This window comes from Stegodyphus dumicola, chromosome X2 (genome assembly GCF_044657685.1).
Source record: "Stegodyphus dumicola isolate Sdum_Otavi_A_Nest chromosome X2, ASM4465768v1".
Classification (NCBI taxonomy): Eukaryota; Metazoa; Arthropoda; class Arachnida; order Araneae; family Eresidae; genus Stegodyphus; species Stegodyphus dumicola.
This window is the reverse complement of record NC_140781.1, coordinates 18867613-18892801: the sequence shown is the minus strand read 5'-3', so window position 1 is coordinate 18892801 and position 25189 is coordinate 18867613. Positions and strand designations below refer to the sequence as shown.

The window sequence follows — 25189 nt, the reverse complement described above, 5'->3', positions numbered from 1 at the left end:
ATCACTCAACTACTTCATTTTGTTTCGGTCTTTTCTTAGAACGAGTATTATCTATGAGATCTGCAGACACTTGAGCATAATTTGTTTCACTCTTCTTGAGTTCATAAAAAAACTGTTGCTGTTACTGAAAAGCAATTATCATTAGCAATGCGTCGTTGCTAACTAAAGTCGTTGTAAAGTCTAACTTTGCAGTAGTCGTTGTAATGGAATACGGTAATATCATAAATTATCGTACACTTTAATCATTTTTGTTTTATAGCTCTTTACTACTCTTTCTGCTATTCAAGTAATCACAAGCTGGATAACCGTTATAAAATAAAGCAAATGAATGGCACCAAAAACATTTTTCAGTTTAATACATTGACTAATTTCAAAACCAAAAAAATACGTAAGGTAATACGGAAAACTGAAAAATATTTATGAAATTTATCTGATAAAAAATAATTCAGAAAGATTTTGTTTCATAACTGTTCCAGAACTTCCCATTGGACAACTACGATGCTAAAACAATGGGTTGTAAATTACTCAAATGTTGTACAGTATTAGAAGGATCTTTCTCTGAAACAACGTGATTGATCTCTGGAATCGACTGCGTAGAAAATACTAAAAAATATTGCTGGTGGGGGTAATTTGGAGGAAGAAAGGGAATTAAGACGTTGTTTTGCTAAAAGGTAATTAATTACGAATATCATGGGGGGTAGGTTTAAGGGCTTTGCAGAGAAATGTGTTCAACAAGAACTTGAGTAATAGTACCATCTCTATATTACCATCTTTCTTACCATCTCTTTCGTACACAAAATTTTCGGTAACGGTTTTCAAGTACGATGGCCTAAGAACACCAAGCATTTTCTTATCAGATAACCTTAAAAAATACAATAATTAATCCAAAACCTTGACGCAATTGAAAGTAAGCCTGGATGGGGCTGTGAACAAAACATTGTGCACAAAATTAGAAATTTAAGAAGATGGAATGATAAAGACAAGATACCATGTATTTAACTACATTCTTCAGTTCACGTTTATTAGTTCACATTTATTATTTAAGTATATTTTAATGTTAAATATATATAACTGCAAAACATGGCTTGTATTTTTTATAGAATATCCTTTATATTAGAATTTGATGTAAAAAGTACTGCTTCATAATTCAACTCTCCTTGCTTTAGATTACGGCATAAATTATGCTATAAAGAAGTATTTAAATTACATGCTTTTTTAAGATTATTCCATAAAAGCATTCTGGAACGATAAGCTTGTAAATCAGGCAGGTTCTAATTTTGCCATATTGAGTTTTATACACTATATCCTGGTACTACATAGCATTTTATTTTTTATTTATGAAAGACATTTTAAGTAGTTAAAAAGAAAAAGAGGCTAAAATGCTTTACAGATTTTTCTAGGTTATTAAATTAATGCAAGAAACAAGTTTATAAATCCTAGTGCATCAATTCCTATTAAATTAATGTTAAAGATTTATTTTTATTGCAGTTAAGAACGCTTTTATGCTTCAGACATATTGCGCAATAAGGCTTGTTTTGAGCTTTATTGCGCAATATAACTATTACTCATTTGTTATTTTTTTACTAGGCTTTAAGACACCAGTTTTATTGTTAGCACTATATTAATTCGAGAAAACAGCGATTTTTTCAGACTTTTACAATCATAACATTCAATTTATATTTAAAAATTGATACATAATGGCATTATTTATGCCAATCAGTGGCAATCGGATGAGTAAGGCATATTACGTTAAGGATTACAGGTTTAAATTCTTTTCCAAACGAAAATTCTCAAAAACCGTTGTCAATAGATATATATATCAAAATACATTAAAACGAATGATTAAAAAGCCTCTTCAAAATTGTGGAGATTCTATAATGGCAATATATTTCAATTAATGACAGTCCCATACTTTTAAAAGTAATATACCACTTCATTTTAGTTTATGCTGGCAGCTTTAAAAACTGTCGTTTGGTGCAAGAGGGAGATGAGTTTATCCTAAGTAGAAGGAATTTTTATGATTGAGCATTAACTGCTTCGTAACATATTCTTGCGAAATATGTTTAAGTTCTTAAAGAGACATTTCTAAAATGTTCGTGAATCTAACAAGAAAATGATTTTTAGCTTGGCAACCTGATTTTGGGAAGTTGGAGGCATTCGTCATGGAAGCAAGCTCTCTGTCTCGGTTGTTATGCTTCAAAGGGAGCGTTGGGAGGTCAATATTCTTCTGCTTTGGCGCCAAACATTTGCCAGCTCATGGCCTTGACGACCTGTGGGCGATCTTCGTCTTTCTTGGAATTATTCCCATAACATGCATACTATTTTTCAGAAATCTGAAGCCAACCATAAAGTTTCCAGTAATATCCATCTCAGTTCATCTGTTCATCTTTTAAATGATAGAGAGAACTTATTTTGTTGAAAGGTGAGTTTATTTGATCACAATCATTATTCTACACTCTTAAACCACTGGTTCGTACAAACATAGTAACTTGTAGATCTTCACTACAAGTTCGCCGTCCACAAAAATGAACTCGGTATCAATAAGCACCCAGAGAACACCTCAATTTTCTTTTGAAGACTGCAAATTTCAAACATTTTCATATCAAATGCGTATGGGAATCATATTCATTTTTCCAAATTATATATATGTAATGATTTTAAAAATGCGTAGATGAAGGCACTGGAACTTAAACAGCTTACGATACTGCGTAGATGACCGAGAAGACCGTAGAGTGGCAGAGTGGTAAGCATGATGACGCGATTTAGCACAACGTATCTTGAAAAATCATAATCTTTATTTTTTTTAAGCATATCAAATCATCCTTTTTCAGACAAGATGTTTCCTAATTATATTTGAATACAGTAAGTTGCATTTTGAAGTACGACGTCGTTTTAAGCAAGTAAGCGGCAGCAGCATACATAAAAAGCATCTTGCCGGCAGGAGAGCTTATGCGGAAAAGGGGAAAAGTTATAGTACTTTCAGAGGAAGAAGGTTGGGAGGGGGAAAGTTTCAGTTCAGAGTTTTGGTTTACAATTAATTTGATTGGACAAGAAGTATCTGAATTAAAACGTTACGTAAGATAGAAAAATCTGGAACCTGTGAAAAGAGATGAATTTAGGGGCAGATCACCAAATTTAGAATGTTAATTTTGAGGTCGCCAATTATAGCTATCATATTTTGTTATATCTTACATATATATATATCAATTTTAAGATTTATTAGTGGGGAAAATTTTGTATTTTGAGCTACAATGTATTTGTTATCTTTATTTTGGGCCCAATTATGTAACAGTGTCAAGATCACTTATAATAACAGTTTGGAAGGTTGATAGATTGCCGTAGTCCATTACTTCTGAATTAGATCCACCCTTTTAACTCCTATAAAGATATCCTGTTTTATTTTATCAGAATTTTTTAGTTTCTCATACCTTGACAATGAGCCTTGTTCAACTGTGGTATGGTATTTTTACAAATTCGATGGATTTTTAATGAAAAATAAAATTTTTGAAAAGTATTGTATTGTAAAGGGAATATTGGTGTTTGTTTTTTTAGAAATAACATTATTTCATTGATACTACAGCAAGAATGCTGCCTTAAATTTAATATTAAACGAAACAATTCTTAAATAGTAATCTGTAATTTACAAGGATGTAAAACATTTTTTATAACTCTACTTTCTTTAACTCCAGAAAACGCTGTATATCATGAAGAAAGCGAAAACTAGTACTACTTGATATTATTCCTTTAATTACGTGTTATCACTAACCAATATTTAGTTTATCTCTATAAATCCAGGCGACAGTTTTAGGTATCCAGGTTTAGATTTATGGAGATTTATCTGGTGTAAGTTAAATAACAACATTTCTGTTACAAAATCATATAAGAATGATGATTTGGTACTTTTCTGTTAAAGAGGGACCAACTGCCAAATGTGCTTCAGAGCACCAAATGTTGTAGCTTGTTTCATGAGTAGTTATGCAATGACTTCCTTGTGAATAAATGGGAAGAATGGATGTTAACCTAAGACTTTTCTATCTGACATCTTTAGTTTCTTAAGCGGAGGAATTGGCATCTGCAAGTTAACTACAAGTACTACATCGTTATTGATCCTCATACGCAATGCCATGTGCATTGGCCGCAACCATCTCCTTATCCAATTCTTTTTGCCCCACCAGTGACCGAACGGTTAAAGACGACTGAATATTTGTAATTCGTTTCGGGTTCGAATCCAGGTGAAAGGACGGGCTGCTTGGTTGGTTTTCATGGCTTTTCCATGTGTAACGTGAATACGAGATAATTTTCTTTAAAAAGTCCTTAACGAAGTCATCCTTTCGCTTAGGCAAATAGTCCTTGTATGCTTTGCCATATTCAAATAACCAACCAAACAATTCGTATGGTAGTGACTGCATAAAAATTAAATTGGCATTTTTATACCTCCTGCGTAATATAAAATTTATCTGGTAAAATCTGTTTTGCATTTTTGTATTTGTATATTTTTTGTAATGCTTCTGTATTTAATAAAGTAGTCATTCCATTCATGAATCTTTACGTTTGCCGCCATCTAATTAGATTTCGTGTCAACGTTTATGTTTAGCGCTAAGTGGCGCTTCATTATCGGAAAGTACTGATCACTTTTTGCAGTATAATTATCAGGAAAATAAATTAACATAAAAAAGTTGCACATAATATAACTTCTAAGCTAAAAGGTTACTGCTAAAAATTTCACAGTATTTTCATAATGCAACCTTTTCGTGAAATTGAAAAAGAAGACGTTTAAAACAAAAAGTATTTATTAAAATGAATACTTACTCGCTGGCAATCGAAGAATGGCGGGAAATCGGCGACAAATCAAAGTCAGTATCCGGCCGATAAAGGAAAGATTCCCTGCGCTGCGGCAAGGCCTGTAGCACCAATCCAGGACTGGAACTAGTTGATGTTTCTTTCTCGTGAGACTCATCTTGAGTATCGAAGCTGCAAAAAGCAAATGAAATTAAGTCAAATGTGTAAATCTTTGCCATCATAATGAAGATTTATTCTGAATAAAATGGGAATAAAAGATTTTAAGGCACCAAATTTACGTATCTAGTATTTTATTTTACATGGAAAAAAGTAAAATTTCCTTTTTATTTTTGGTTTAAAATGTGAAATTTTTTAACTTTCACAATTTAAATGCATCTTTTGTTGAAAGGCAGATTAAATTAAACAGCTGAATATTATGCTCTGGGAGGGGAAAAGGAAATTTATTTTTAGAGGTAATATTTCAGGAAAACTCTCCGGTTTTTAAATTAAACTAACCAATTCTGGTGTCATTCTGCTATTCTTTGCTCCTCATTTCCATCAAAACCATTCCAGAAATGAACAAATTTAGCTAATACCAAAAAGGATATCATGAGCATCAGGATATAATAATTAGCAGTGAGGCGTACCAAGCTATGTGACTAAACTCTTGAAAATTTCATTGCCTGTCAGTTTGCTGAGAATAATGAACATGAGGTTAATGTTTATACCTAGGCTTGATCGGCGAGGTAACTTGATTCATTATCTGCAGCATAGAACTCAGCGACAGCTTTTTAAAGCAAAGATTAGTTCCCTTTGACTGAAATCTGAATGCACTAAAGTTGAGCGTCAGATCTATTATTTAAACTAGTTATTCAAAAAGTACTTTATATTCCTTGAAAGTACCAGAAGGGCTTTAAACCATTAGTTCAGCTAGGGTTTAGGAGGTAAATTTTACGATGTTTTATGGTTTATGAGGGTTTATGAGGGTTTATGACGTTTATGAGGATTTATGAGAATTTATGAGGGTTTATGACGTTTATGAGGATTTATAAGGATTTATGAGGGTTTATGACGTTTATGAGGATTTATGAGGGTTTATGACGTTTATGAGGATTTATGAGGGTTTATGAGGTTTTATGAGGTAAATTTCAATAGATAATTTTAGTTGGTTTTATTTCTATTGTGCTATTGCTAAAACTAAAGGTTAGTTACAGTTGCTCTATGATAACTAATAAACGATAGTGAAATATTACTAGCTAGTTTATTGAGCACTATATTTAAGAGTGCTGAAAACAGAGACTGTACAAACTAAAGGTAGCACTGCGACAAATGAAATGTTTAGAATCGAGATATGCCACGTATCTCTAACTTTCACCTCAAAAAGTGGAGATTTTGGAAGGCTACAACTGTTTTTATGTCTAGCGAGTCTAGATAAAATATAATTTATACATATGCTATAAGGTATTTCTCCTGCCTTCTTAGCATGACTTCGTGTTGTAGTGGTCAGCACACTCGGCGCGTATTCGAGAGGTCCGTGGTTCGAATCCCGGTGAGGGCATTGCTCATTTTTCATCTCTCCTGCTTCCAAATAACCTAATGACTCTACAATATATATATATGTTGTTTCCCAAGAATAAATAGTAAAGTTAAATTAAATTTAAATAATTCTCTTGCGCCTTTGCTGCAAGGAATGAAATTTGAATTCAACAAATATTCTCTATTCGTATAAAGCTAATTTAAAGTTAATTTAAATTTTAAACTATGGAATTGTAATTGCATACAAATAAAAGATTAATTATTGCTGCAAACTAATTTAAATGATTTTGTAAAAATTTAAATGATATTGTAAATTAGTTCGCAGCAATAATTAATCGTTTATTTGTATGGAATTAAAATTTCATAATTTTAAAATTTAAATTTAAATTAACTTTAAATTAACTTTAAATTAGCTTTACACGAGTAGAGAATATTTGTTATATATATATATATATCAGAAAGCTCTGAATTTGACAAAAGCCTGGAGTTTAAGTTCAGCAAGTGCTGTGTCTTACAGACCATTCTGAGGCTATATTTCAAAAGTGCAGCCCTATTGTCAACATGGCACGCTTTATTCAAGATTTTTCTGTAATCACTGTCAACTCTTAACTCTTTCTTGGCTTGCAATTCTCTTTGAAAATTTCACAAAAAACAGGTGAGATGCATTTGCTAGAAAGCTGGATCCTCATACAATAATGAGGTAATACGTATACCTTTTATTGAAATCTAGCTATTTAAATGTATAGGAAACCATGCAGGCGAAAATCTACGTTTGTAGCGAATTTTATAAAACAATGAAACTGTATTACAGCCTCACAGTATAGCTTTCATTACAGTTGTGGATATTTTCCTCCTCATTATTCCAATGAATGAAAATACTTTAAATTAAAAACAAGATTCAAGTTAAAGAATAAGATTCAAATAAAAATATTGCTGTACCACAACATTTATTCTAATTTAAAAGCATTCCTAACTTAAGATAACAATTTGACTAAGCATATGTACACCAATTCTGGAAAAAGGGGATTTATTAGATTTAGTTTACAAATTTGATTTTTTTGTATTATCATTATTTTAAAACTTACAGATAGAAACTAGTTTCCAGGAACAAAAAGAGATTCTGTTTGCACAAAAGTTTAATTTTAATGAATGTGATGGCTGAGCTTGATGCAATATTTTTTAAATATTTGGAATAAAATTGCTTAATTCTTAAATCCCCGCATTCAAAAATGACCGGCCTTTTTCTTGTTTTCCGTAGTAAATTATTAACTTGATTTAAATCTACTTCCACTAATTAAGAAAAGGAAAAGTTAATAATGTTGGTTCGATAACAATTTTTGGTTTGGGATATTTCTCTTTGACGACTTTTATATTTCAAAACTTAGCTGTCGCATTATTTTGAATAAGATTTGGCTTTGTGTGATATTTCTCTATATCAATGGGTAAGTAATAATCAGTTTTATTTATATTTTTTTTAATCAATGGGAAACAATCTTTCTAAGAAGCACGTTGGCGTACAGAGATGTTACGTTGAACAGAAAGCTGCACGGCAGCGTATTGAGGGCTGACGTTGCATTCTGTTGACTGCAGGACATTTAGATACAAAACAGTCATGATGATCCAGATTATTTTGGACGACTTTGATCAGTTATTCATAACGTAAAATAAAAACTAATTTTAGCACATTTTTTTATGAATTAAAAAATACTTAGAGCAACGTAATCTTAGAAACAAGGCGCTCAACTGCACATGTATTTTTGCTGCGTATTTAAATCTTGAAGAGGTCTGCTCATACAATTTCACATTCAAAGATTCTAAGCATATATATCAGGCAGTATAATAAAAGAAACCTCTACTTGCAATAGATCAGAATCTTAAGCAATACAATGAATCAGATACTTCTTAAACGATGGCAAATGTGGTTATAGCATTCACTTCTTATTCATCTAGTTTTAATAAAACATGTGCTCAGCTATTCATGATATGCAGCATAAAGCCTACCTGAAATCAGTGAAAGGCACAAGAATCTTACATCAGGCAAGAAAGGGTATTCGCCATTTCGCTAGATATTTTTTACCAGTAAAACTTTACTTATTCGAAACTCCTTAAAAAAACTATTAAAAGAAAAAATTGATACATAAACAGATAATTTCATTTTATATTTATATTCAGGTTTATATAATTCCTTCTACTATTTGAATTTCGACGCCACGATAAATTTCTTCCAATAACTTTGTAAGGATCTTAAGTTTTACTAACGTTTATTTTATTTTAAATCTTTACTATCACTTCTTATTTTCTACTTCCGGCCAGAATTATAAGCGTGAAGGAGTTTATGCAAAGTTGTCTGGCGAACGCCAAGTATTTAAGTGTGGCCTTTTTGCCAAGCAGAAGAGAGGAAGCCGTGAGTTCGAAGCAGGCCGCTTACCTTAGAAGTTACGCAGTTGCTACTTTGCCTTCCAGGCCAGAGGTTTTAATCCTCTTGATAAATTAAACGTATTGTAGTGTTCACAGTCTCTGTGCTACATACGCTTTCTGTTATTATAAGGCCAATCTTATTCTAAAGTTAAATTAGAGTTTAGTTTTATTTTGATATCTTTTAAGTTAGACCCCGAGTGGAGGGTCATGGTATTCCGAAGTACGGAAGTCATTGTATATAAAGAAAAAAATAAAGGGTTTTGTATACCCTTCGTCTGTATCCTGTCCACTTACTACAATTAGTGAACATAGCTTTAGTAAGCTCTCTGTTCTAGTCAGGTCATTGTATGTTTCCGAAGAAAGTTAGAAGAAACATTGAACCTGATAACTTAATATTACTTTAATTTGTTTAATTTTTTTATTTGTTTATGTTATTATTTGTTAATTTCGTGTCCTCGCAAAAGACAAATTGTTGCCACTTTATTTGTGGAAAATGTTTATCGTATACCTCGGGAACATCCAATCTAGCGACGTTTTTTTATGAAATAAGCACAAAAGTCTCCACATGGTCTTAATTAATGATGGCATTAATATCATAAATTTTTCTCTCCCTTCCATTCAACAGCGCGTTTTCCAGTTACATTGACTATTACACGAGTTTAGAATTTGTTTATGCTATTCTCTGATGTTTTCTTATATATCCCTATACCTTATATATATATATATATATATTATTTGTTAATTTCGTGTCCTCGCAAAAGACAAATTGTTGCCACTTTATTTGTGGAAAATGTTTATCGTATACCTCGGGAACATCCAATCTAGCGACGTTTTTTTATGAAATAAGCACAAAAGTCTCCACATGGTCTTAATTAATGATGGCATTAATATCATAAATTTTTCTCTCCCTTCCATTCAACATTAATATATATATATATTATATATATATATATATTATATATATATATATATTATATATATATATATATATATATTATATAAAAAATCCAGATTACAAATTTTAAAAATGTTTAGCATTTTCAATGATTTTAAAAGTTTTGCTTTTGAATTAATAAAAATTATTGGAAACCTCTTTTTTTTTAAATTACACTGGAAGTAATAACTGTATTTAAGTTTATTTTTTTTTTTAATCTTCCGAATGTGAAGCAAAGCGTAAAACAGTGAGCTAGAACGGCATGTAGACTGCAAACGTTTTCCTTCCCAGTTTCACACGTTCGTGGAAAGCCTTCAGACAGTTCATCAAAGATTATTATTGCAAGTGTTTCTACAAAGCTCACGAAATAACTACATTCCAAACAGGAAAAATGGTCGGAAAGCAATGCACATAGTCTATCCATTCATATCGAATACTGTCGATGCTGTCGAGAGGAAACGTTACTTTGAAATGAATAAAAAAGTAATAAGTATTCAAATATGGTCCCTGAATTTCTAAAACAATGCTCAGTGGAACGAAGTAGACGAAAATAGCTGCAATTCGTTCACTCCAGCTCTTTTAATGTTCTCAGGTTAGCTTCGCCGCGAATATAATGGCAAAAACCGTAATATTAAAAAAAAAATCCATGAAAAAGTCCTTGTCACATACTATGAGGGGCATTTTGCAATGGGGCAGACATATCCCTTTAGTTTTTAAGTCTTTTGAAACCAAAAGATTATGTACCATACTTATATAACATAAATATTATATATGCGCTCGTATGTGTTCACCATCTTTTACCAGAGATACATTTTACATACTGATTAAATTAGACAGCCCGTCTCATTTCGCTCCAGAATACATGCGGATAGTCTGTACGGGTGTAAAAGAAGCTTTAAATCCTCATAAAATTAAACGGATGATCACTAATGAATATCACTACTAAGGGTTTATGCTACAGCTGAATAAAAATATCACCACGTTTTCAAGATCCTACAGTTTAAATTATTATTATTATTTTTTTTTTTTTTACTTAAGGAGTCTGAGCATCCGTGTTCTTTTCAGCTTTCTTTCAATATACTAAGGGCAAATCCTGACGTAATGGTGGTTAGCTGAGGCTGATCGCCATGCAGTTTGGCATTGGTCCTAATATGGGATAAGAAGCGCCAGATTTAAAAAGAGCCTTAACCACAGTATTTATTTTAAATTTTAACCTTAATTGTAATGGGAAAAACAGGATTATGAAGAATTATAGAACGACCTTTGGGGCCCCATGGCCTCAGGCCTTTGCTGCTTAGGCCTTGAGCAGTGCTGTGCAGATAAAGGGTGGACATTTGAGACTGTAGTATCTGGATGGTAAGTGGGAATACTTAACTGGAAAGTCGTTAAGATTGGTTGGTGGTAAGAGGACAGGACTAAGAGACTCTGTATATTCTTGATCAAAAGTGGGTAATATTGAGGCTGTTACTTCTAATCTGCTTTGCGTTAATGGCATAATCCAAACCAGTCTACAGTAATGGTGTCATAAATATTTTCCTGGATGAAAGAACAATTTGTAGTGTATTTTGCTTTTCTAGGAATGAATATTTCTGATCAGAAGTATGCATTTTGGAATAAGTTTTTGTAAAAACCGCATGCTTCCGTAAAGCCATTGAAATGACATTTCCTTAAATTCTAATTTTGAGTTTTGGGTATTATTCTTTCTTTGATATTCCCATTCTCCTAACATTTTTTGTGGAGAGAAGCCTTTAAAATTACACTTTTGTTGTCGCCTTACGAAAATTCTGTAGTCTGCAAGTTTGAAAATTAGAATCGTTCGTACGATTCAGTGCAATACTGTGCTAAATTGACTATCTTTTTTTACTAGATTTCGTGAAATAACTTCCTATTATTTCATATTACTTGTCACTAAATAATATGCGTTTAATGCAAAAACATTAAAACTTTAAAAAACGTAATGAATATATTAATTAAAAATAACCATCAATAAATTGTGAAAAATTCAAATCTGCTTACATGTTTAGAAACTAAGGATCAGGAATTTTTTAGAAACTAAGGATCAGGAATTTTTTAGAAACTAAGGATCAGGAATTTTTTAGAAACACGGGAAGATACAACTCCTTTGAGATTCATTATGTTACTTGGGAGGGGGTGAATTAACTCTTAAGAATGTGTCGAACAGAACCTACACGATTATCCCTTCGTTAGAAAACGGCGATTTTCAATAAGTGCTGCATTTTGCTTTAAAACTACCTCTTCCAATCGATGAAAATGGGAGAACACTTTTAGAACCAGTTCTTCAGTCATAGCTCCTGGGACACTTACGTCGTAAAATTGCTCTCCCCAGGGATATTATGATACTCTTTGACGAGCAGTTCTTTTATCTGTCTCATTCTGGAACGTTCCGAGCAAAGAAATCAATTTTATATGCTGAAAAATATCAGCTCGCTTTTAGCCATAAGAAAATTGTTAATATCACAGCTACAAAAAAAAAAAAAAAAAAAAAAAAAAAATTTCTAATATTCGCAATGAGAAAGCACTAAAATGTTTACTCAGATAATAAAATAATTAATTGATTTATCTTATGTAAAGCCGAAAATAATAGATTAATGAAATAAGCTGAAAATAAATCATGAATTAAACAACTAGCTAAGAGTTGCATTACATTTAGCAGAAATAATACTGTGGGGATTTATTTAACTTACTTAACAGTTAATTTTATTTTGAAGCAAACTTTCCTATCACTTTTGCTTTCAACTCACGCTTTCTAACCAGAATGTAAATGAGTTAGCGCACGTGTATTCAGATGAGGTAGAAAGAAGTTAGTATTTAAAGGAAGGTTTTGGAAGGGGAATTTAGAGAGCGTTTTCTACCTGCCTGAAGGCCACGTTGCTATCTTTGACTTACTAGAGTTTAGACTTCTGAAACATTGAGCGCTTCTTGCCATTGGGCTTGTTTACGCCGACTTTTACGAGTCAGAGCCAGCCTGCGCGTTAAGTCGCCTGTGAAGCCGTTAGGCTAACCTTAACTCCGTTTAGTTTTAAGTTAATCATTACCTTTTAGAGTTAACCCAAAAGAGTTCGCTTTGTAAGTTCGAGTCTGTGCCACCTGTGAACTTTTGTCTGAGTTAATAAAGGGTTCTTTACACCCTTCGTTGGACATTGCTTAAGATTTAGGGATAATTCCCTACACAGTCTTCTAACGTCGAGCTTAGTTTATGCTACCAAAGTATACGAGGCGTTATAATACAGTAAAAAAAAAAAAAAAAAAAAAAAAAAAAAAAAAAAAACTTCTTATAATCCTTTTGGAACAGCCTTGTTACAGAGTAACCTAACTGGATAGCTGTTACGCAGTGAACAATATAATACAGCCAAAGTTTAAAATTCTTGCAATTCCAAAAAATTCTCACAGTTTTGCAAATGAAGAAGCAAATTGTTCACTAAAGGGGAGTTGAAACTCCAAAATCTTTAAAAAATTGTGATTTCGGGTTTTTGCATTTTCAAATTCTCTACACTTTTATCTTTCTAAAAATACTATTCTTTAATCTCTATGAAAATTAGAACTGTAAAAAAATATAGTTTTATTTTGTCATCTACTGCTTTGATCAATGAGGATTTTTACATAAAAACGCGTTTTTCTCCAAATGCGATTTTTTTATACTCGATGTACCTTTTCTCAGGAACTACTGCTGACAGGTATCTAAACTTTTTATGGCTTATTTATTAGGTTCCCTAATATTTACTGAAATGAGCTTTTTGTAATAAACTTAGGAAAAAAAATTAAATTTTTTTTGTGAGAAAAGTGCTGAATTTTACTATGCCTAACAAAATATCCTGTAATTTACTCTAAAATTCAAAATGTGTCAAAAGCTCATTTCAGTGTAATCAGATAGGTATACTTTAATTACAGAAAAAAATTCAAGCTTGTATCTACAGCAGATTTTGAGAAAAGGTACATCGAAAATGGCCAATTTAACATTGTCGATATAGGGGTTTCTGATACCCCTAAACTAATTCAACCTTCCTTACCCCCTCCCATGGCTAAAAGAGAAGAAAGTTATGCAGTTCTGATGAAACTCATCCAGCATCAAATTCTAGTTCTTACAAAAAGTTTACAAAACGTGTTCTTTAAAATACGTATATGTATTTAGTGCGTAAATATATGGGTCCTAAGTATAAAATGAAAATGTACAAGTAAAGATAAAAATAACAGATTTGGCTTTTGTTGCGCTATAAGCTGCTGATACGTCTCTAAGTATGATTGTACGGATGGTGTGAGAGATGCAAGTATACTTCAAAAGCTGATGAAGTTATGTTTTGAGGGAGGATTAAACTTTGAATGAAAATGGCGAAATAGAAAAAAAAATGACGTTAAACAAAGAGCCTTCAAATATATGAAATGAGTTAACCTTAATAGGAAAGATAAATAACCTTGAAGGAATGCGAAAGTACAAAAATGCATGCAAGACCTAAATTATGAAATTAAAAGCGTGCAAAGCAAAATAAGGGAAACAGAAATTGTGAATGCAATTAAAAACAATGATCTGATTTCGATTGCATATCTATGAGTATGACGTAGAATTAAGAATTTTAGTACAACAAAGTAATAATAATTGAAATTAGTTGCTTAAAATTTATATCTAATTAATTGTTATCATCTAATTGTTCTAGATTTCTAAGTATGGTCTATTTTTTCACTACTGTGATATATATGTAGTTATGAAAATAGCGTATTATACACGATCAATACTTTGCAAGAGAGACATTCATAGTTTAATAATTCTTTTGTATTACGTGTCCTCTTAAGCTTACGGACATTTTAGAAGTAAATCGATAAATTACTTTGATTTCTTAATTTTGGTGCCACGTTTATGTGAATTACATGTTGTACCACATTTTATGATTCCTTACGAAATTTAAAAGAATAAATAAGAATTTCCTTTCTGATTTTGAGTTGTTTCTGTGAAAACATTTCGCAGCTTTGCTGAGTGACTGAAAATTAACAGTAAACAAAACGGCAGCGTTAAAACTATGAAATGCGATGAATCTTATGACGCCTTACAATACATCTCTTTCGGGTTAAAAATGGTATTTTCTCACAAAGACGAACAGCTTCTCACAAAGAAGAATCATTTCCAGCAGCTTAAAAAATAACTAGAAGAGGAATGACTCCTAAATTGTTTCGAAGATGCCTTTGCGAAGGATTTATAAAGGATACATGCTCGCATCCACATTACACGAATCAAGAAAATCAATCATGCAACCAGCCCGTTCACCTGGGATCGAACCCAAACCTGGTCAAACTACTAGTACACAGCGGTCTAACCACCCAGCCACTGGTGAGGCACTTTTCATGTAAGAATTACGATAAGAAGAAAACAAGTCTTTTACTCAATATAAGATATTTAAAAAAATTGAATATGAGTTTAAGGAGAAAAAGATTTGAGAATATCGTTTCTTAAAACAGAACAGTATTTAATAAGAAGACACAAATAAAATTAAGTAAACGAAGTAAATATTTAACACTATCGAATCTTAAAGTTCATTTTCTTAATCAGGCAAAAGTTTTTGAGCAATGATTCAAATTTCTCCACTTTTGCAGCATCCTTTTAAATCGAAGCAGCTGTAAAGGGGGAGGATTATTTAAAGAGTTAACGTAGCTAAAGAAAAACAAAAACAAAACCAGCGAAAGATGAATTTTCCTCGGAAAATAATGTGACACTCAGAGCCGTCACTTGGTAATATCAGTGATCCAGATCTCCTCAAGTGTAATCCTCACGTTCTTTTGTAGTAAACACTTCTGTTGAATGTCAAGGAAACTATCCTTTCCAAAAATTTGAGTTAAAACATTTAATGACTTTCTTAGGTTGAGATTTGAAACATTCCATTGATATAAAATGCGCGAAGATTCAAATTTTCGAATCCCGAAATCTTTTGCGAAATTCGTAGAATTCGAATGTCCCATATCGGAAAACATCTTGTTAAACAATTCTAATTATTCGAATGTCCCAAAACATCTTGTTTTCTTGAAAACAATAAAACAATTAAATATACAATTTTAAAAAGCACAAATATTTTAATTTGTATTTTTGAGGGTTTAGTACTGAAATTTTAAGAGTTTGTTTTAAGAATAAATATATTTAATATAACATTTTACAGAATATATAAGAAATTAATATTTTGATATAGAACATGTACCAAGAAAATTTCGAAACAGTTTTGTTTTTGGGGGGGAGAAGAAATTGATTTTGAATGCAGTTGTCAAAGTTATTTTGCTTAACCCCCCGACCCCAGCAAATACGTCGATTCAAAGAAGCGTATAAGAAATGGACTTCATAAGATAAATATTTTAGAATTCTAATATATTTACGAATGAAACAGAAACGAGCCTAAGCACAGTATTATTCAAGCTTCTATATTAACACTTATCTTACTTAAGATGACATCCTTCAGAGAAATTTGTGCTCAATAACTTAACATACATAAATGTTTTTAGCCAATGTGTTTATGGAGCTTCGCCCCACCAGTGAGCTAGTTTTTTGTGGTTTCCTCCGTGTATAACGTGAATACGAGCAAGGCTCTACTAGAAAGTTCTCCACAAAGGCACCTTTTCTCCGACAGATGACCCATCAGCGACCGAGTTGAATACTGGTAGATTAACGAATCCCCACCAACGAGGCATCTGAATGGGCGTTTTTGTGGTTTTCCCCGTGTGTAATGTAGATATGAGCTAGTTCCCTTAGAAAGTTCTCCATGGAGGTATCCCTCCTCTTAGGCTGAGAGTCCTCGTTCGCTTTTGGTGTAATTAAGAGAACCAAATCAAACCTCTAGGCAGAAAGTCCTCGTACGTTTTCCATGTTCAGGTAACCTAAACTTAGAAAGTACTCCACGAAGACATCTTCTCCTTAGGCAGACAGCATTCATATGCCTTGCCGTATTCAAATAACTTAATCTAAGATTTTACTTAAGAAGGGCATCTTTCTTGATCAGATTATAAGGTATTTCTCCCAATTCCCTAGCGTGCCTTCGTGGTGTAACGGTAGCACACGCTGGACCGGTATTCTAGAGGTCCGTGGTTCGATTCCCGGCGAAGGCGATTGCTTCTTTTTCATCTCTCTGGCTTCCAATTAACCTAATGACTCCACAAGTGGCGCCCGAACTAAAAGGGTTGTGAATGATGATTCTCCGCACCCAGGATATGGCGACGAGGCCCCCTAAAACCCTAGTCGCCCTTTAAAATATAGTATATAAGGTATATAAGGTATTTCTCCCACTCCCCTAGCGTGCCTTCGTGGTGTAATGGTAGCACGCTGGGCCGGTATTCCAGAGGTCCGTGGTTCTATTCCCGGCGAAGGCGATTGCTTCTTTTTCATCTCTCTGGCTTCCAATTAACCTAATGACTCTACAGATGACCATTTCCCCCCTTCCTCATCTTCGGCTACGAGAAGCATTGCTTATGCTGTCGTATTTTTCCAACGTGCCCATAAAAATTTTAACTTTGCACATTTTCATTAAAAATGCATTATCGAAGTGGTCGCAATTTCATAGTTTATTTTTTTGATTTACTTGGTAAACTGTAACCACGTAGCTGCGATAAAGATACGAAATTGTGCAAGCTTTTTGAAACAAGCTCCATAACAAATATAATTGACTAAATTTGCGATAATTTCGCAATTTTTTATACCCGAACGATAACAAGTTTAATGAATAGTGTTGCATCTATTGTAAATGGATACATCTTAAATCCCACTCTTTCGTGTGGAGAATAGCAGATTTCTTGCAAGTGATTTCTTTTGTTGTTTCGATGTCCAATTTGCGTTAAATAAATACACCCAGCATCAACTGAAATGACACAATCTTTCGTCTTTAGTCAACCGCGCTCCGCTCACCAGCTCATTATACGCCACCCATTTTCTGCCTCTCATATCCGTCTTTTAGAGTTCAGATGACAATTTTTGTGCTTGGCTTTTAATTTCTGTTATTGATTAAAATGAAGTATTTTCACAATACATTTGGTTAGAGACACCAAGCGGAAATTGTTCAGTCTCTGTGGTGGTTTGCTGTGGCAGTTTCCGAGACGATGGGCGGAGGTTCCAGTTTCTTGGAAAACTGCGATTTTTAGCACTTTCGTGGGCACGTAAAGTCCACCTCTACGAAAGTTATCTGGCTTAGCTGGTTGTAAGGGAAGAGGAGTAAGATTCTTATATATTATACTTTGAGATGTCTTCATCTTGATCCCGATAGTGTTGAAAAATGAAGTCATACGACAGGATAATGTCCCAGATCTTTGATAAAAATCAGACATCTGTTCTTAACCTACATTTGTTGATAATGCTGTGAAAACAGAGTGTTATTTTAAAACGGCAAAGCCCACGGCAGCTATCTGCTTAAAATCACGAAACATTAATCAGGTTTCATTTTCTCAATGAAAGCACGAAAACCAACTATTTGCATGGTGAGTAACCTATGATAAAAGCATCTGCTGATTATGTGACCAAAACATCAAAACTCAACATTCACGCACAAGGCTGCTATTGAAAGGAGGCTGGAAGATTTTCTTTATACAAAAATTTGGCAAAAATACAGTTATTTTTTTTTTTTTAATATTCTTAATGCTTTTTTTTTTTTTTTTTTTTTTTTGCGAAGAAATTTCTCCTGCCTTTAATCAACAGTTTATATATTTGCTAGGAATTCAGTTTGTGATTTATTTTATTGATATATTTTATTAATATATTTATTTTATGGATAGATTTTACTGTGATTTAATTTACTGATATATACGATTTATTTGATTGATATTCGGCTTTAAAAGAATGACTTCGTGGAAGACATTTAAGAAAAACTGATGTACGAATGCAGTAAATCCTGAAACGTACATGTAGCCAGCCTATTCAGTATTCGCGAAACAAATCCAAGCGAAATAGTAGTATACTTTAGTACTAGCAGTACTTCTAAGTTCCACAGAGTATTTTACTGGCAGTTGCGTGTTGAAAAAATACAAGCCTATCTCTTGATATTTTACAAAATTTTTTAAGGAAGATGCATTCTTCATTACGGCAATAGATTCTACGATATACAGTGCCCGTAACAGTCATTGGGCGACCTCTGTGTTGGAAACAGTTGGCTGTAAACACGTACAAAAATGTTTTAAATGCAGCAGATATTTATATTTCACAATTTTTAATTTTTTAATAAAAAAAAACAACTTTGCTTTACGAAATTAAACTTTTTATACGGTGTCCAGGTCTCTTTAGTTAGATTTAGTGACAGTGTATATTCATTTAAAAAATCAAAACTTAAAAATTAGGCAACAATTGACAGAGATATTTCTAAACGGCATGTAAATGAAAAAAAGAGAAATCAACCTGGAATTATTTCAATTTATTTTTAATCAACCACTAAAGGAGAGCGCTAGGTTTGGTTAGGTAATGCAAATATGGCAACGCCCACGATGGCGTATCTACCTAAGGAGAGGATGTCTTCGTGGAGAATTTTCTATAGGTAATCTGCTCGTGTTGCTGTTGCCCATGGGAAAGTCACGGAAAACACCCAAAAGCCAGCCCGTTCGTTAGAGTTCGAAATCGAGGAGACGAACTATCAGCATTCAGCGCTCTTAACTACTCGGTCACTGGTAGGTCTCAAGAAGAACGATACATTAGATTTTTTGTACATTAAAAAATCCCAGAATTTAAATATTTCTTTAGACTTTAAATATATTTAAATATTTAACATCGGTCAAATTTTGTCTCCTGGAAGTCAAACGGGCAAATCTTTGGAATATGGTAACAGGTAGTTTGGCGACATTTTGGTAAGGCGATAAAGGTTACTAGCTAGGACTTTAGCAGTGTACATGGATAAAGTCAAGAGTGCGCGCAATGCCATTTTTGTGCAATTCTGGGATGTTTTTTTAAAAGAAAATAGGTCGACGTGTACATGGATACCGTGTATGTGCAATTCTTAAAAGCGCGGCAGCAGTGGGCGATTCTGCACTTTCTCCCAATTTCGCACCTAATCTTCGTCATGATTAAGCACTTTTTTTCCATAAAAGTTCTAGCATAAGCGTAATTCGGCTAGCAGATTGTTGGAAAAAAATGTTGAGTAAAAAAAAAAAAAAAAAAAAAAAAAAAAAAAAAAAAAAAAAAAAGCCTTTACTTCGTGAAAACAAAATGGCGTCCAAAAAAGAAAAAACTAACAGGTTGCTGTAGCAGGGTTGGTCGCCAACTTTTCGTTAAAAAATCGCCAAATTAACATAATCCGAAGATTAACCGTCAAACGATTTTATTTTATATTTTAGAATGAGTGTAAACTTATATCAAACCTGCGATAAGGACAGGAAAAAGTGCATGAAGCACCAGAGACTTCACTACAGAATCGAGCAGGTATTGCTCCAATACACTAACCCGCTAGAGTCGGATACCTCCACGAAGATCCTCGGTGGCGATGGATGCTATTAGGTTGTTGCTTAAATGGATGAGACTAAATCGCGGGCCTGTGACTATACTCCAAAGCAATCAGGGAATAAAATTTTTGATCGAATGATCTGAATCGACTGTATGGATAAATGCAACTATGAGAAAATAATGTGCATTATTAATATCATGCGTGGCTCCAAGGTAAACCCACAGCAATGTTATTCTTTTCCTGAGTTTGATTTCACAGCTGAAAGCGCATCCGAATTATTGAATTAAAGCTACACATTTTGTCATATACGTATGTATAGTGTATTTATATTGCAAGGCATATTTATTTTGGTAGTTCGATTAACCTTTCAGCTGACTTTCCTGTCTGTCTCCTTTTCTTTCATTCTTCCTCGCTCTAGAGCTATGTTAACGACGAAATAAAAAAGAGTTATGAAGACAGCCTGAGTATCATTGCTTGATTTATAAGACCTGAATATCGATCTTCCTCTAGGTTACTCTTAGCCGGCGAGTGGTATATTGAGATGGCTTTATGTATCAGCAACTGTAAAAAGTTAATCACCATCTAGAAGTATGTCTATTTAAGATAAATTTACTAAGTTTAAATTATTTTAAGCAAAAGTCATGAATAAAGCCTCACACAGATGAATTTTTTCACTTTTCCGTAAGTGCTCTATTGGTGTAAATGGGAGCATGTTCAACTGGCAACTTGAAGGTCCGTGATGACAGCATAACTGACGTCTCGACGACAGCATAACTGACGTTTTGTGCTGCTTGCTCCAACATTTCTAAATGCATGGTACAAAGTAAAACGGTAGGCCCATCAGAGGCCGAGAGATAAAAGGCGCTGAATACTGGTAGTTCAGTCCATGGTTCGAGGCCCAGCGAATGGGCTGGCTGCATGGGCGTTTTCTTGTTTTTTTCCTATTTTTAACGTTAGATGCGAATCAGTTTCTCTTCTTCTAATCCAGAGCAAGTCCTCCACGAAGCATCTTTCTCTTTCTGCGTAGGGCCTAATGGCGGAGCAAGTAATAAAAAAAGAGGTTATGCGGGATGTCATCGTGGGAGAATTTTGAAGAAATGTATGTACGTGATTGTTTTTATTAAAAATATTTTTTTTCAAATTTTACTTTGTATTTCTGATTGTAATATGAAGTACAGTATGTTTACTTTTAGCCTGAGAGTTAAAAATTGGGCTTAAAAATAAATATAATTATTTTTTATCAGCTTCTATATTTATTTGAACCTCGCTTTACTATACGATGCGATAACTTACCGAAACTAGAGTAAGGACTGCAATAAGAATATTACATGCATTTTACAACAATATTCTTTTAAAATTTTAACATCTTTGCGATTTATAACAACAGCTTAAATATCCTCATCAATATCTTCGCTATAAACATTATTTCCCCCCTTTTTTTAAGGAACAGTATAATTAAAATATCTTCAGATTTTTCCAAACTTTTCGCTAAAATGAGGTCCAGCTTTCGGTCTGTGATACCAAAATGATATCTCCGCTGCCCTTTTGATATTTTGCCCACGAAATCTTCTTCCGTGTTGGAGGACGTTTGTTCGAATCCAGAGCAAGGCATGGAAATTGTAGTATTTTTATAAAGTGTTGGCCAAACGGAAATTTGGTGCCTGTTTATCTTTAAATGCTTAATAATCATTTTTAAAGAGGCAGAATAAATTGGAATTAAATATTTTTCTAATCAGAAAAATCCATTCTATTTTTTAAACTTTAGAATGAAAAAAATTAGAATTTTGGAAGGTGTTTCACTTCTCAATCCCTTTAAAATGCAGTCTTCAAATCGAAATTATGAATTTGAATTTAAACGATGTGGGATAGAAAAGGCGGTGGACCAAAAAAAAAAAAAAAAAAAAAAAAAAGGACCAGTCTCTCTTTCCTCTGCATTCAGTCCTTTGATTTCTTTTTTATCTGAATGTAAGATAAATTTCCAAAAGTTCATATTTACCCTCGCCCAATGTATCTTAAGGCTTCGTTTTTAAGCTAAGAGACATATAGAATATTTTCTTGCAGAATCAGAAAAAAACTTGGTTTTGCTTTCTCAGGCTGCAAAAGTTGAGTTCGTGTCAAAACTTTCAGACGGTGAGCTTCATTTTCGGTTACGAGGACGAAGTCGGACTGTCAAATAATGTAGTTTTTATATGATTATTTTAAATTTAACGGAGGATTATTTTGAATAAAAACTAAATGGAATTAAAATTACTTAATTTTTCATTTTCTGACTATAATTACACTATCATTGCCTCTGGCAGAATTCTGTTAGTTTGTGACGAGCACCCGCAGCCTGTTCACAGTCATATCAGTTAGTAATGGTCAAAATTATCCGAATATCATCTTAAGTGATTTTTCTGAAGCTGGCTAACGCTTAACTCAGTTAGCTAATATACGAAGAAGACGTCTATTTGATCTCCAGTCAAAGACTCAGCTCAGATACTTCCAGTGTCCCAAAACAAAAATAGACCCCTTAAAGGGGCAGCAATACCTCCACTGTCATTGAACGTGGCCGAAACCAGTTCATCCTCAAAATAGCAGGAAGAAGTGTGATGAAAGCAGCCGGTCAGTTCCCATGTGGATCAATTATTCAGGGTCAAATTAAGCGAATTTCACAGTTTCAATAGAAATTATCTGGAGCCGGATAACGGCTTCGGATAGCTTTTATTTGCAGAACTCCTTTCCATGGGAAGGCTATTCGGGATTTGATCCGTAATTCTACCCAGGAGCGTGATCCGTGAATCGAACCGTGTCTGGAGCTGGAGTCTCAGCAGTTTAAATCTTTACAATCATGGTGTGTGTGTATTTGTACAGTTTATATATAATTAAAAACGAAATACGTCATTATTTATACATTCCTTCCATTTCCGAGTTCACGTAAGGAAAGGTGAATTTCTGACAGCTAAAAAATTTCTACAGTGAAAAAATACCTAAAATAAGCAAATAAATTTCTTAGAAAAAATACCAAAAGTGGTAGTTCTTGAATCTATGTGAGCTGCAAAATTACATTCAGTTTTGAGATCTTAAGGGTCATAAAGAGTTCAAGTAATAATCATTTGGAATTTTACGATAAAATTTAATTTGTCATTAATGAATAAGGTTTTAAACTTTAAATTTTGCACCGCTTTCCTAGTTATAGAAATTATGCGAAGAACGAACGATGATTTATTAATTGTAACCTGGAACTGGAATAAATTGCTTATTGTAGCAGACATGTTAAAAAGGTGATAATATGTACACAAAATATAATGCTGGAATGTCTCATTTTCTTTGATTTGCAAAAATGATTCCTTGAATAATCTTCTCTGTCGTTTAAAAATATTTGCGGCGGACCACACAGAGATGAGAAAATTGTGTGTGCGGTCTCCGCAAGTCACTGTTTCCAAGCTTTTAAGAACGTGTCACACGACATGGTTCTGACATCGCAGACGTATTAATTCGTTTCAGGTGACAGTACAGACATAACTTCACGACCAGCGTCAAGAGAGTTTAGTGTTCTGCACTGTGTCTGTCATCAAAGCCTCTTGATTGCAAGAGGGCTGGCGAACCAATGATCTTGTTTTTCCTCTAATATCGTTCTAGATATAACGAATCAGAGGATGTAAAATATTACTGAAAAATTAAGGAGGCGCGGCTAATTCAGTCTAGAGATTTTTTCCATCGGAACAACATTTCAGAATGCTCTTGAACTCTCGACTAGAGAGACCCTCGTTATCAGTATCCTCACGTCACGAGGACTATACCTCATTACATTAATTATTCTATGCTATTCATGAGTTATATATATTTGTAAAGGGATTCTTGTAATTGTAATAAATAGGCTTTGAGTCTAAAATGCAAGAAGTATTATGCAACCTCACAAATGTACTAATCATTATCACGGAGTCAGAAGAGCTACCTGCCGCCCAGTCACCCACATATTCATTATTTTTGGTTATAAAATGCAAGAAGTATTATGCAACCTCACAAATGTATTAATCATTATTGCGGAGTCAGAAGCGCTACCTGCCACCCAGTCACCCACATATTCATTATTTTTGGTTATAAGTGATAAGAGATTTTTGAAATAACTAAAACTTAAGAAATTTTATTATAACTCGCTTTTATTCTTATTTTTCTATAAATGATACCCGAATTTCTAGCCCTTGAAAGGAAAAGCGTGATTTATCCTTAGATCCATGACGGCCAGTTTGCGAAATATTTCCTTCATCTCTTTCCGGAATCGAACCTGAGGTAGCTCAAGTTACCAACGTGATTAGTGATTTAGCAGAGAAGTTACCCAACCGATCGCCATTAATTTCCTACTTGCTTCTTAATTGATCTCTTATTACTTCAGATCCGGGTCCTTACACTTTCCGTTTCTTAATTCTGGGCAGACATAACGCCAAAGTCACAGAAGTCATGTTCAACTCACTCTTTCTCCTTGAACGGTAGTGCTTCGATCTTTGCTTTGATTGGAGATGACAGCTATCAGGTTTTTATAACATTTCTCAGTTAAATCCTTAATTGCTGTTTAAGTGTGCTATTTCTTCGTAATTCAGCAAATCAATACTTTTAGTAAAGAAAATATGCTGTTATTGAGTAGCGCTTCGATCAAGTGACTATCGTTTAATTCGGTTGCGGCAACCATATTTGGGTCTGGATTATTTACTATTTGAGTATTTACATTTTTAGGGTAAGTGAACTTTAAACTTGATTATTTGAGTTTGGAATTTCTAACCGCGAGCTTTTATGAAAAAAACGTTTCTTTCCAAAGAAACCGGCAAAGAATCATAAGATATTTTGGCTGTATTTAGTTAAACTGCTTGCTTTGTAAAGCTTTTCGTTACGTTTGTGAGAATAAGTGCAGTTTAATAGATTGAAATTTGTGATTTCGAATTTCTCTCAGTTTATATTATAAGGTATTTCTCCCACCTTCTTAGGATGCCTTCGTAGTGTTAATGGTCAAGATGCTTCGGCGCGTATTCGAGAGGTCCGTAGTTCGAGTCCCGGCGAGAGTATTGCTCATTTCTCGCTTTTAAAAAACATCTAATGTCTCTACAATATTTAAACAGTTATGCTTTGAAACGATTTAAGGGCTTTT

The 25189-nt window shown here is 33.4% G+C and overlaps 1 protein-coding gene across 1 annotated transcript in view; it reads right to left on the bottom strand.

The window, feature by feature from the left end:
* Positions 1 to 25189, bottom strand: part of LOC118185152 (uncharacterized) — a 405199-nt gene that overhangs the window by 91228 nt on the left and 288782 nt on the right. The window contains exon 2 of the mRNA XM_085810045.1: positions 4810 to 4971. Coding sequence (XP_085666171.1) covers positions 4810 to 4971 — 162 coding nt within the window. The remainder of the gene's footprint in view (positions 1 to 4809; positions 4972 to 25189) is intronic.